The sequence below is a fragment of the Heterocephalus glaber genome, unplaced genomic scaffold (assembly GCF_053883595.1).
Source record: "Heterocephalus glaber isolate CG9 unplaced genomic scaffold, H.glaber_assembly_v1.0 deba00001613, whole genome shotgun sequence".
Taxonomy (NCBI): Eukaryota; Metazoa; Chordata; class Mammalia; order Rodentia; family Bathyergidae; genus Heterocephalus; species Heterocephalus glaber.
In genome coordinates, this window is record NW_028258384.1 from 28,565,046 (window position 1) to 28,578,520 (window position 13,475).

Here is a 13,475-nt window from a genome sequence, read left to right on the forward strand (position 1 = left end):
TCTCCAGCATTGTCCTAAATATGTGATCACCTGGATTTCAGACGAAGCAGAGCTTCACATGACTAGGACTACCACAGACAGAGACAATGCTTTCCTGGAAACAAAACCATCTCTCAGCCATAAAAATTCTGCAACCATAACATCAGGACAGAGATGATGATGAACCCCGACCCCAACCCACTAGCTAATCCTTAAAAGCTGGCCTTCTCCCTTGGTAAAGGAGGTAATCTGAACTGCTGTATCAGAGTGTGCGCCCTCTAGTTACCTGAGCTGCAGTCCTTTCTTCCCGCTAGAACTTTTTTCTCTGTAAATTTGTATTTTAGTTTTAATTTCTATTATTCCTAAAAGCAACGACCCAAGCTAGCCAGTGGCAAAAGGAGCATATGAATTCATTAGGAAGGATGCAGATCTTAGAGGAGAAGCAGAGGGTAGCCGGTATTTGCCTTGAGGAAGTATATGAGGGTACGGTGAGCAACTGGCCAGGGACTGAGTGCCTGACACTTGATTGCCCTTTTTCTTGGTCAGCTGTGGGAACAGCATGATAACCAAGTGAATTCCTGTTCAGAAAGAGAAAAAAAAATCAGTGTGACAAAAAGAATGATTCTTGGTGCAAAGGTCTAGAAAGGCTAGCTGTCTGGAAGAGAGGAAGTAGTGAGGAAGTCCTTTCTGAATTCCCTTGAGAGCAGTTCCCTTTAATGTCTTTCTCCCCTTCCTGGTTTCATGAAGCAGTGAAAGAAAAACATGAGATAACTAGCAGGGACTAGGTGGCTTGAAATGGTGTTTCCTCTCCCAGTCTGCTGTCCTGAGAGACCATTCCCCCACCCCCCAGAAGATTTTTGGGAAAACTATGCTGCGTCAGGCTTAAAAAGGGCCCATTAAGAGGGGAGTTGGTTCACAGCGACAAAGATATATTAGTATTAATTTTATTTCAAAAGAATAAGCGTTGTTCTCTTCTTCCCCAAGTTCAGTGCATATTTAGGTGGGAAAAATATCATAGGAGTGGGATACACCCACAGAGAAGAATTAATGCAATTTTTTCTCTATTCAATTCTGCTTTTCCCATATTCTTATTGCACGTTACCTAAGACTATTTCAATATAAGAATTATGCTGGGCAATAAAGAAAAACATTCAGGCAAGAGCAATAAGAAAAGGCAAAAGGGAAGAGACTGGTATTAAACTGTTAAGTTAGGCCACAGCAGCTTTCCAGACTTCATACATATGAAGTAGAAAAGCGCTGGGAGGAGCGGTTTGAAGGGCTTCTCTCATGGAGAGAAAACAAAGTTTGTGGAATAGATTAGAAATTATACTCCTATCTCAGTTTTGAGCCTTTCCCCTCTACTTTTTTACCTTGAGACCCTCCCTTAACCCGCCCACACCGGTGAGCTTTGGAGAGGTGATTTTGTAAACACAAAAATCAGTTATATTCGCCCGCCTTGTCAGGCCAGACCTAATTTACTAAGGACACAGTCAGAAGTCTACATGCATTTGTTTGGAAAGAAATTGTAGTGCGGGTTGGGGGGGGTGCACAGAGAACTTAATATCGTGATGTTTGTCTGCTTCTCTGCGTTCCGTGCTGTTTTTCGTAGGTCTGAAGCCAGCCTGGGGGCATTCCGGGCGGTCTCCAAAACGGAGTGGGCGGGTCAGAGTCCACTGACTGTGGAACAAGCCTCTAAGTAAAAGACTGGTATCACTCTGCTTCCCTAAGCCCAATCGCCTTAAACCACACTCCGGCTCATCTCGGTGCTGATTTCCGTACGGGAGACCTGGCTGAGTCTAGTCTGCGGAGCAAAAAGTAGATGTTGATTAGTCAGTGTGCGGGTTTCTGAGGAGCCCCGGGAACTGGAAAGAGAAGACAATACTAAAAAATGAAAACAGTTCGCCACTCCCAGACCTTTATCTAATCATAAGTCCTAGGTGCCGATCCAACTCCCAAACATGGTCGCCGCCATTGTCTCGGGTCCTTGTGACTGACTGACTGTACGTCCCTCCAGTATGGCACGTCACCCCTTGATGAGGAAGAAAGAAAATTGCCTCTGAGGCAAGCAGAGAAGGTCAGTGAGAAGGCGGACATTGCTTGAGGGTGTGAGTGTGGATATCAGAGATGAGGGCAGGATGTGTGTCCTGGTCTTGGGAGGTGGGCGGGGAAAGGGACTAGGGTAAAATTGACCTGTCGCCAGCTTCCAGAAACTCTCCCCTCTTCAGACCGTTTGGAAAGAGAATGGGCTGTAGTGCCGGCTTCCAGCGGGGAAATGGCAGACTATGTAAGAGGGGATGCAGCTATTGATGAAGACAGTTGTCTGAGGGGATCTGAGAGGGAGAGAGCGTTAAGAAACTATAAATGTGTGATAATCAAGGACCCGAAATCGAACAAGTTTCATGTCCTGGTTACTGGTCTATTAATAACCACGTCTCTCACGGTCTTTTCATTTGATTTCTGGGTGTGTATCCTGCGTTTATCTATGTAGATAGATTTCTAAGTTTGTAGCAGTCCACGTTTTTGTAATGATGTGTAAGAAGCCGCAGACCCCAAGGAAAGAGGAGAAAAAAAATATTGGCCTGTTTTCTGTACCCTACGCAGTGCTTAAAGGTAGTAGATGACCAAGTCTAGAGCAGGTTGAGATCTACAGCAATCACATGTCCTCCCCTACCCCATCAAATTGCAAAAATTAATGGGCATTGGGAGAGAGAAAGGAAACGTTAAGAAATTTGGAAATATTTTGTTGTCCTAGCTTCCATGATTTGTTTGGGCATTTCATCCTAACACCACTATTACCTGCAGTGATGTTTGAGTTGCCTCTGCACTGAAATTGTCAGACTTTGAGAATGGAACAGAGGGATCTTGGAGATTTGGGAATTTGGGAAGAAAGGGAAGTAGAAAATGTTTGGTAAGCAGATACCCTTATTTAGAAAGCCTAGGTACTGGTCTTTACTAAGGACTTAGTGTCCATGATCTCCTGTGTCTCTGTGGGTAGATCTGTTCCTGTTTATACAACTGTTGATTGTTGTGAAGGTTTGTAAAATAACCCAACCCGAAGCTAGGAAATAATGGAAAAAAACTGCCCTGAATTGCTAAGGTTGGTGTGAGAGTACAGGGTCAGGGATGACTAAGGCAGAGAATTCCCACTCTTCTGTTTTATCAGCTTAACAATGACTTCTGTGTGCTGTCCTGCTGATTTAGTTGGGGATACAGAATATGAAGACCTGCCTTTCCCACTCCCCACTTGCTTGTTTTGCTCTCATGCTTCACTGTAATCTAATTGTGAACTAGAGAAGTAGCTGATAATCATTGAAGAGGAAAATGGTGGGTTATAGGGAGGAAGAGGGACTGCTCTGAAGCAGGACAATGGGGGAGGGAACCAAGAGGAGGGAAACACTAGGAAAACTGTATCTTGAAAGGCAAAAATAAGGGTTAGGGACCAAAGCCTCTACCAAGAGATCAGTTTTCATATGCTCCTATTTGTTTATTTGTCCATAGGTCTGCTTGTAGGTCTGCTGTAGGGCTTGTCACCATTGGAAGCAAGGAAAGGAGAAGAAAATACTTCAGATCAATACAGGTTGGTATGAGTGTGGGGACTGTCTGGGTAGACCCGTAGGATGGACTAATAGAGATCTCCTTGATTCCAACAGGGTCAAGAGCCAGTGTAGATATTCCTAGCCTCTCTCACTCCCATGTACCTTTCCTACCCTTTATGCTCTTTCTATTGCCTAGAAAGGAGATAGGTAGTACCTAGACATGTAGAATATGGGTGAAATGAGTTTGTTGATGATCTGCATCTCCCACACAACACTGAATTTCATACTTTCCTATTTCTCTGCTAATCAGTGTGAGGAGAAAAAAATTGGGAGAAACTTAAAGCCCCATTTCCTTCTTCCACCTCTAGGTCCAACTTCAGTGGCAGATCTGGTGGCCTTGGAGTGGCTGAAGACCACCATCCTCACAGGGCTGCACCCAGGCACAGCCATCCTTCTTTACCTTGAATTTGCTTCCTTGGCATGTTGTCCATACCACCAGAACCTGTAGTTGGAAAGGGAGCTGAGTGACTACTGGACTTTGTATGAAAACATTAACTTGGGACAGACCTTCAGTCAAGGCCTGCACAGGGATAGGACAACATTATCTGGTATTGCTTTTAACTTGGGCCATGATTAATTCTAGTGCTAGAGAAAAAGCTAGAGAAGAGATTGGGGATGGCCTGAAAGCTGAAATCAGTGGCCCTGACAATGCAGGAGTGAGGGATGAGGCTAAGGCCATGGCAGTGGTTGAGGCAGAGCCAAAATCAGAATTAGTGACCCAGGTCAAGTTTGGGGATGGAACAATGGCCATGACACAAACAATGACCTACACTGAACCTGTGACTGGGACAAAGGAAGTAAACAAAATGGAAAATATGACTGATAATAGAGTCATGGATCAAACTAAGACAAAAGTCCTTCTAGAGCTTGGTATAGTGCCCCAAACCAAGTCAGAGGCTTCATCTATGTCTAGGCTCAGTGCTATAACTAAGTCTACAGTCAGGGTTGTTTCTGGCAGTGAGGCAAGTTTCAGGTCCTGTTCCAAGGCTGATGATAGGGCCAATATTGTGTCCAGATATGAGACAAAGGAAGAGACCAGCATCAAGTCCATGGCTAGGAACAAAGTTGGCATTGGAATAAAGTCCACTGATGAAGAGGAAGAAAATATCTGCTCCTGGTTCTGGATTGGAGAAGAGCCTAGTGTAGTGGCTCTGGTCTAAAGAAGAAATCTCTCTTCAAATTTATAAGTCCCCACCTAAGATCCAGGAAAGGCCCAAGCCCACACACAAATCAAAACTTACTATAAAACAAAAAGCAACAGCCTGGTCAAGGGCTAGATACATTGTCCTAGTCCCAATTGAGGGAGAAGAACAACCCTTGCCTCCAGAAGGAAACTGGACCCTGGTTACAACCTTGATTGAAACTCCTCTGGGAATTCGGCCTCTGACCAAGATCCCACCTTATAATGGGCTTTACTTCCAAACTTTAGCAGAGATCAAAACACAGATTAGGCAAAGGGAAAAGTATGGGCCTAATCCAAGGGCCGGCCTCTGCAAATCACATTGCTTTAGCTTAGAGCCTAAAGAGTTTGATAAACTTGTTGCTCTACTGAAGTTAACTAAGGATCCTTTCATTCATGAAATAGCTACAATGATAATATAATGGGCATCAGTCCTTCTTATCCATTTACCCAAGATGTAATTCATGATGTTGGTATTATAGATATGATTGAAAACTTGATCAATAATCCCAATGATCATGAAGACTCTGGAGATTTCGATGTGGTTGATAGTAGCTCTGAGTCTTCTGAAGAAGGAAAAATGGGTGAGTCATATATATACACAATTTGTAAGAACATAATGTATTGTTCTTTGAACTCCCCTGTGCAACTGGCTGGGATAAAATTATTAGTGCACCTGAGTGTGAAATTTAAGAATCACCACTTAATTGTCAGTTATATTCCAGATTTCCTCACATTGCTAAACAATGGAAATGTTAAAACCAAGTTCTGTATTTTGAAAGTATTTTTATGTTTGTCTAAAAATCAAGCCAACGTAAGAGAACTGATCAGTGCTGAAGTACTATCATCATTGGTTGCACTTTTTGACAAGAGTGAGTCAAAGGGCCTTATTCTTAGTATCCTGGAAATTTTTGAGAATATAAATTTCCAATTCAAAAAAAGAGCAAAGCTGTTTACCAAGGAGCACTTCACTAAATCTGAACTTATTTCCATATTCCAGGAAGCAAAAGGTGTTGGTCAGAAACTCCATAGCTTAGCAGAGCACAGTGATTACGAGGTGAGAGATAAAGTTATACAATTACGACTCAAACTTTGAGTAGCTGTGTGTTCTCAGAGCCTTTCATGATGCCAATGCATATTATAATTTAAATACTTGCATTTTCTGTGTTGATTCAACGAGCCAATTTTATGAGTACCAAATAATCTTGAGAGCTTGAACATTTGTCAATTTTTTATTGTGGTATAGAACATAAATCAAGATATTTTTTAGTATTTCTGCAACGTGACCTGACAATCATGCTATTCTATGCTTTATATTGATATAAGCATATTCTTCAAGATTTTATTTACATGTTAATAAAGTTGCATGCTGAAGCTGGTGAAAATTTTGTCCTAGTTCTTCAGTTGAATATAGTCAGATGGATAAAGCACAAACAATATAAAGATGGTGAAGAGCACTATCCGTATGGGTTTATCTGTAGGGGGTGCAAGCAAAACAAGTTCACATTGGAAAATTATTTAGTTTGAGCATGTTCAAACTGTGATCAAGAAGACCAAATTGTACTACTAGCTTTTTGTAGGTTCCATCTGATAGGTTTTCAATACGGAGAGCAGTGTTTGGGCAGTTCAGGGGAAGTGGTCAGGACAAGATTCGGGAGGAAGGAAACACAGATGCTTTTGTCTGTGAGTCCCAGAACTCATAGACATAGGCATAGACTCATAGACATAGGATGTCTTACCTGGATGCCTTGAAGCTTTTCAACCCCTAAGAGGATTCCTTGATCTCATCACCATTCAGTAAAGCTGGAGGAAGTGTAGTTTGGAAGGAACCCAGCCCTGTTGTGTCTTCTCCTTCTGTATAGAGAAGTAATAGATTTACTCCTTCCTCTGAGGTTGTCTTCCTACTGCAGTCCTGAGCCTCAGAGGAGGGTCTGGGTAGCCACCTACTGAAATTATGTCATAGATAGTCTCATATGTCTTACCTTGGTGACTGTTAACACTCATTCTTGCTTTTGTTTTCTGGCCAATTCTTTGTATTTGGTGACTTGTACCTATTTGTGATGGCAGCCTCTTGTTTGGGCTGATCCTTCTTGGTCAGACCACAGCTCTATGAGTGAAATGGTGACATGATACCAAAGTCCTATAGGCGTATATAGTTAGGAAGAAATAAGTTCCCCTAATTTCACTATCATATCAATTTGCACAATTTACAGAGTTGAAGGCATATTGTCTACACCTCCTTAGCTTCTGTTTATAATTAACAAAAGCTAGGTTCTTGGCAGGGGTTTATGGCATAGGATGACAGAATACAAATTGGGATCTGGGATCACCTCTGCATCTTCTACCCACAAACTCCTTTGCTGTTATTGTTCTTTTTAATTTACTGCCCAGCCTAGAGAATTATAGATATTAGGATTAGTGTAGAAATGCTGTTTTTTCTGATGACTATCCTCTCTTTCTTAACTTCATGCATTTGGGGGAAGGCCTAGCCTGAAAAATGTCAGCATAATGGAATAGCAGAATATATATCACTGGTTTTAACAGCTATCCCAAGTTTAATTTCTGTTTTGTTTGGTTTCATTTTTTTGAGACAGGATCTTGATTTGTACTTCAGGCTGGCTTTCAACTGACTATGTAGCCTCGGCTAGTCTTGAGCTTGCATCAATCTTCCCTCAGCCTTCCAAGTGCTGGGATTACTGGCATATGCCAGCACCATGCCTTGCTTCTAAGTTTTGTTTGTTTGTTTGTTTTGGTACCAGGATCGAATTCAGGAACTTGCACTTGAGAGGCAGGCGGTGGCACCACTGAGCTAAATCCTTGGCCTGCCTGGCTTCTAAATTTAATTCCTGTGAAGGTCAGGTGTGAACCTGTTTTTATCTAGGAGTTAAAATAAAGAACAATTGGCCACACTTGCATTAAGAGGGGAAAAAAGTAAGTTTATTTATTTATTTATTTTTTGCAAAGCGCACCTTCAATTTAGGTAATTTTGGGGGGGGGGTACCGGGGATCAAACTTAGGACCTTGCACTTTTGAGGCAGGCGCCGGAACCACTGAGCTAAATCCCCAGGCCAGTTTAGGTGATTTCTGAAGTTCTTTATAACCTGCTTTTTTAAAAAAAATTTATTTTATTGGTACATTTTAGGTATACAATATAATGGCGTTCATCATTGGAAATTTGCACCTTTACATAATCTCTCTTGGTTCTTATTTTTCCCCTTCCCCTGCCCTCCCTTAAACAGCTCCATCCCACCCTATTTGCAAAAACTTTGTTTCCACATTTGCATTTTCTCATATTAATTCTATTCCTTTCCTTCCTTTCCCCTACCCCTCACACTTCACCCTCCTCTTTGGCCCCTTTCTTCCTATTTCACATTATCTTCTATACCTTTTAGTGTCCTTACTTACACTTTCAGTTTCTCACACTAGAGAAACTATTTGGTATTTATACATATGTCCTACTTATTGCACTTAAGAGTATCACCTCAATGTGCATCCATTTAGCTATAAATGTCTCCAAAATTTTCATTTTTTATGGCTGAGTAGTACTTTTTATTAAAAAACCCACATTTTCATTATCCAGTCTCCAGTTGATGGCATTTGGGTTGTTTCCAAATTTTGGCTATTACGAATTGTGCTGCTATGAACATGGGTGCACATAGATTACTTCGGTATGATTCTTTTAATTCTTTGGGGAAGATACCCAGCAGGGGAATAGCTGGGTTAAATGGAACTTCCAGTCCTAGTTTGTTGAGTTATCTCCATACTGATTTCCACAGTGTTTCTACCAGTCTACACTCCCACCAGCAGTGGAGCAGTGTTCCTCTTTTCCCACAGCCCTGCCAGCATTTGTTTTTGGTTGATTTCATGATAGCAGTCATTCTTTCTGGACTGAGGTAGAATCTCAGCATTGTTTTCATTTGCATCTCTCAAATGGCCAGTGATGTTGAACACTTTTCATATGTTTATTTGCTATTTCTACTTCTTTGTCTGAGAAATGTCTGTTCATTTCAGATGCCCATTTTCAGATTGGGTCTTTAAATTTGGGAGGTCTGATTTTTTTAAGTTCTTCATAGATTCGAGATAGTAGACCTTTATCTGAGGAAAAGCAGGTGAAGATTTTTTCCCACATTGTGGGTTGTCTCTTCACACTGCTGGTGGTTTCTCTTGCTGTGCAGAAGCTTTTTAGTAAGAAGAGATGCCACTTGTTGATTGTTTGTGCAAGCTCACGGGCAACTGAGGTTTTGTTCATAAAATCTTTTCCTGCACCAATGTCTTCAAGAGTTCTACCTAACTTCTGTTCCAGCTGGTTCAGCATTTCTGTTTTAATATTTATATCTTTAATCCATTTTGATTTTAGTTTAGTTCATGGTGAGAGATATAGGTCTAGTTTTAATCTTTGGCAAGTTGAAACCCAATTTTTCCAGCACCATTTATTAAAGAGGCTATCTTTCCTCCAATGAGAATGTTTGGCTCCATTGTCAAAGATGAGGTGGCTGAGTATGTCTGCAGTAGTTTCTGCATCTTCTAATGTGTTCCACTAGTCCACAGGTCCGTTTCTTTGCCAGTACCATGCTGTTTTTATCACAGTAGCTTTGTAGTAGAGTTGCAGGTTGGGGATTGTGATACCCCCAGCCATGTCTGTGTTACGTAGAATTGCTTTTGCTATTCTGGGTCTTTTCTTGTTATAAATAAATTTTTGGGTTGTTTTCTCCAGGTCTGTGAAGTATGCTGCTGGAATTTCAGTTGGTATTGCATTGAATCTATATAGCAGTTTTGGAAATATGGCCATTTTCACTATGTTGATTCTTCCTACCCAGGAGCAGGGAATGTCTTTCCATTTTCTGATATCATCTTCAATATCTCTTTTAAGAGTGTTATAGTTTCAGAGTCGAGTTCTTTGATTTCTTTTGTTAGGTTGATTCCTAGGTATTTCAGTTTTTTGGATGCTATTGTGAAAGGAATTTTTTGACCTATTTCCCTCTGAGTGAGTCTGTCATTTGTGTAGAGGAAAGCTCTTGATTATTGTGTGTTGACCTTGTACCCACCTACTTGACTGACTTTGGTTATTAAGTCTAGAAGACTTTTGGTGGAGTTCTTGGGGTCTTCTATATAGAGTATCATGTCATCTGCAAATAATGACAATTTGACTTCTTCATTTCCTATCTTTATTCCTTTTATTTCCTTCTCTTGTCTAATTGCCATGGCTAATGTTTCCAAAACTACACTGAACAGAAGTGGCGATTGTCTTCTCTAGTTCCTGATTTTAGTGTGAAGGATTTCAGTTTTTGACCATTTAGTATGATATTGGCTGTTGGTTTTTCATAGATGGCTTCTATCAGTTTGAGGTAGAGACCATCTATTCCAATTTTTTGTAGGGTTTTTATCATAAATGCATGTTGGATGTTGTCAAATGCTTTTTCTGCCTCTATGGAGATAATCATGTGGTTTTTGTCCTTGGCTCTATTGATATAGTGTATTACATTGATTGATTTTCGTGTATTGAACCATTCCTGCATCCCTGGGATGAATCCCACTTGATCAGGGTGTATGATCTTCTCGATGATCTTCTGCATTCTGTTTGCCAGTATCTTATTAAGGATTTTTGCATCTGTGTTCATTAGTGAGATTGGCCTATAGTTCTCTTTTTCACATGGGTCTTTCTCTGCTTTGGGGATCAAGGTGATGCTTGCTTCCAGGAATGAATTTGGGAGTATTGCTTCCCTTTCAATTTCATTGAAGAGTATAAACAGTAGTGGCAGCAGTTCCTCTCTAAATGTTTTGTAGAATTCAGCAGTGAAGCCATCAGGACCTGGGCTTTTCTTAGTTGATAAGGTTTTAATTGCATTTTCAATTTCACTGCTTGACGTTGGGTTGTTCAGAATTTTTAGGTCTTCTTCGTTCAACTTTGGTAATTCATATGTATCTAGGAATCTGTCCATTCCTTCTGTGTTGTCCTTCTTATTGGCGTATAAGTTCTGGAAGTAGGTCTTGATGATCCTCTGGATTTCTGCTGAGTCTGCTGTAATTTCACCTTTTTCATTCCTAATTGCATGGATTTGGGCCTTTTCTTTCCTTTTTCTGATAAGGTTGGCTGAGGGTTTGTCAATTTTGTTGATTCTTTCAAATAACCTACTCTGGGCTTCATTGATTTTTTTGTATCATTCTTTTAGTCTCAATTGCATTGATTTCTCCTGTGATTTTTATAATTTCTTCCCTTGTATGAGCTCTGGGGTTGTCCTGCTCTTCTTTTTCTAGAAGCTTGAGGCTCAGCATCAGGTTGTTTAATTGGGCTCATTCTGTTTTCCTAATATGTGTATTCACTGCCATGAATTTCCCTCTTAAGACTGCTTTCATTGTGTCCCATAGATCCCGATATGTTGTATTGTCATTGTCATTTAATTGAAGGAACTGTCTGATTTCTTCTTTAATTTCCTCTGTGACCCATTGGTTATTCAGAAGTGTGTTGTTCAATTTCCATGTGTTTATGAAATTTTTTGAGTTTCTTTTGCTATGAATCTCCAATTTTATCGCACTGTGATCTGATAATATACAGGGGATAACTTCAGTGCCTTTGCACTTACTTAAACATGTTCTATGTGTGAGTATGTGTTTTATTTTGGAGAATAACCCATGTGCAACTGAGAAGAATGTGTATTCTGATTTGGTGGGGTGGAAGACTCTGTAAACATCTGTTAAGTTCATTTGTTCAAGAGTTTAATTGAGTTCTAGTATTTCATTACTTATTTTTTGTCTAGTTGATCTATCTATTTGTGACAGTGGGGTGTTGAGGTCCCCCACTACAATTATATTAGTGCATATATGACTTTTCATGTCCTTTAGTATTTGTTTTATACAGTTGGGTGCACTAGTGTTTGGTACATAGATATTTATGATTGACATCTCTTCCTCTTTGATTGTTCCGTTCACCAGGATGTAGTGTCCTTCTTCGTCTCTCTTAATCAGTGTTGCTTTGAAATATAGATGACCTGCAAAGAGGATAGCTACTCCTGCTTTTTTTCGGGTTCCTATCACATGGAATATTGTTTTCCACCCTTTAACTTTCAGTCTATGAGGTTCCCTTCGAATTAAGTGTGTTTCTTGTATGCAGCGTATTGTTGGATTTTGCTTCTTGACCCATTCTGCCAGTCTATTTCTTTTGATTGGTGAATTGAGACCATTAACATTGATGGTTATAACTGAAAAGTATTGACTTGTCATTGCCATGACTTTTTCTTTTTGTTGGGTTCTCCCCCTTTACATTTAATTTCTTGTCATGCCAGATGGGTTCATTCTGCTTTGCTTCCTGGGGTTGTGCTCCTCAATGTCTGTTCCTAGGATATTGTGTAAAATTCTTTGGAGTGCTGGTTTGGTATTCATGAAGTTCCTAAGGTGCTCTTTGTCATGAAAGTATCTTATTTCTCCATCCATTTTGAAAGATAGTTTTGCAGGGTACATCAATCTTGGTTGGAGCCTGTTTTCTTTTAGGGCTTGGAATATGTCACTCCAAGCTCTTCTTACCTTCATGCTTTGTGTTGAGAAGTCTGCTGTGATTCTGATGTGCTTTCCTTTGTATGTGATTTGTTTCTTTTCTCTCACTGCTTGTAGAACTTTGTTCTTCTGTTGAGTTTCTGGAATCTTAACAGTTATATGCCTATGGGTAGATTTTTTTGATCAAGGCTATTTGGAGTCTTATATGTCTCACTTATATGTATGTCAAGTTCTTTTCCCCTGCTTGGGATGTTTTCTGCCATTACTTCTGTGAAGAGTTTTTTTATGTCATCTGCACTCTCTCCTCTTTCTTCGTTGACTCCAATCAGTCTTATGTTATTCTTCTTTGCATCATCTAGCAGCTGCTGGATTGATTTCTCATGTTCCCTTATAATTTTGAAGCAATTTTTCTTTTCCTGGTCATAAATTGCAATCTTATCTTCTATATCTGAAATTCTGTCCTCACATTGGCTCATTCTGCTGTGTAGACTTTCAATGGAGATTTTCATGTCCTGCAAATCTATTTGCATCTGTTTTATGGATTCCATTTTTTTCCTATGTTGTGATTCCATCATGTTCCTCAGCTCCTCTCTAGATTTATTAATCATGTCTTCCAGTAGGAGCAGAATTTCTCCTGTTATCTGAGAAATTATTTCTGATTTCATTTTTTCCAAATCCCCTTTTGTTGCCAGTTCAGTGGGTCCAGGTGGCTGAGTATCAGAGTGTTCCATCTCATTTCCCTTTGGGGTTGCTGTAGGTGATCTGGAAGTCTGGTTTTGGGACTTATTTACATGTTTTCTCATTTTGATTGGGGGGGTGAGAGGGTTGCTGTTGGCACCCATGAGGATTACCTCCTCTGACCTGGGAGAGGTGGGACATTGGCTAGGAGCAGTGGTAGGGATGGTGGCCCAAAAGCCCTTTCCTCTGGCTAAGAGCAGCCGGAGGGATGGTGGCCGGGAAGCCCCTTCCTCTGGGCCAGGAGCAGTGGGACGGCGGCTCAGAAGCTCCTACCTCTGGGCCGGTTGTGCTGGGACCCAGTATCGTGGTCTGGTGGTCCCGTGTCCTCTGCGTCTTTGTGGAACCAGGTGGCTGCCTGTCTGCAGCAGGCTGATTTGATGTGTTCCGCGTGACTCGCGACCTCGGCATGGCTTTCCTGTATGATCTTCTTGATGACCTTCTGCATTCTATTTTCCCGTATCTTATTAAGGATTTTTGCATCTATGTTCATTAAT

The 13,475-nt window shown here is 40.8% G+C and overlaps 1 protein-coding gene across 1 annotated transcript; it reads left to right on the plus strand.

Annotated features, from left to right (window-relative positions):
• Positions 1-1,678: 1,678 nt before the first annotated feature.
• Armcx5 (armadillo repeat containing X-linked 5) lies at positions 1,679-6,575 on the plus strand. The gene is given in 5 exon segments (XM_013069542.3): positions 1,679-2,053; positions 3,478-3,556; positions 3,884-4,719; positions 4,721-5,168; positions 5,171-6,575. Coding segments are annotated over 3 exon segments (1,791 nt in total). The 5' UTR covers positions 1,679-2,053; positions 3,478-3,556; positions 3,884-4,057; the 3' UTR covers positions 5,852-6,575.
• The last annotated feature ends 6,900 nt before the right edge of the window (positions 6,576-13,475 follow it).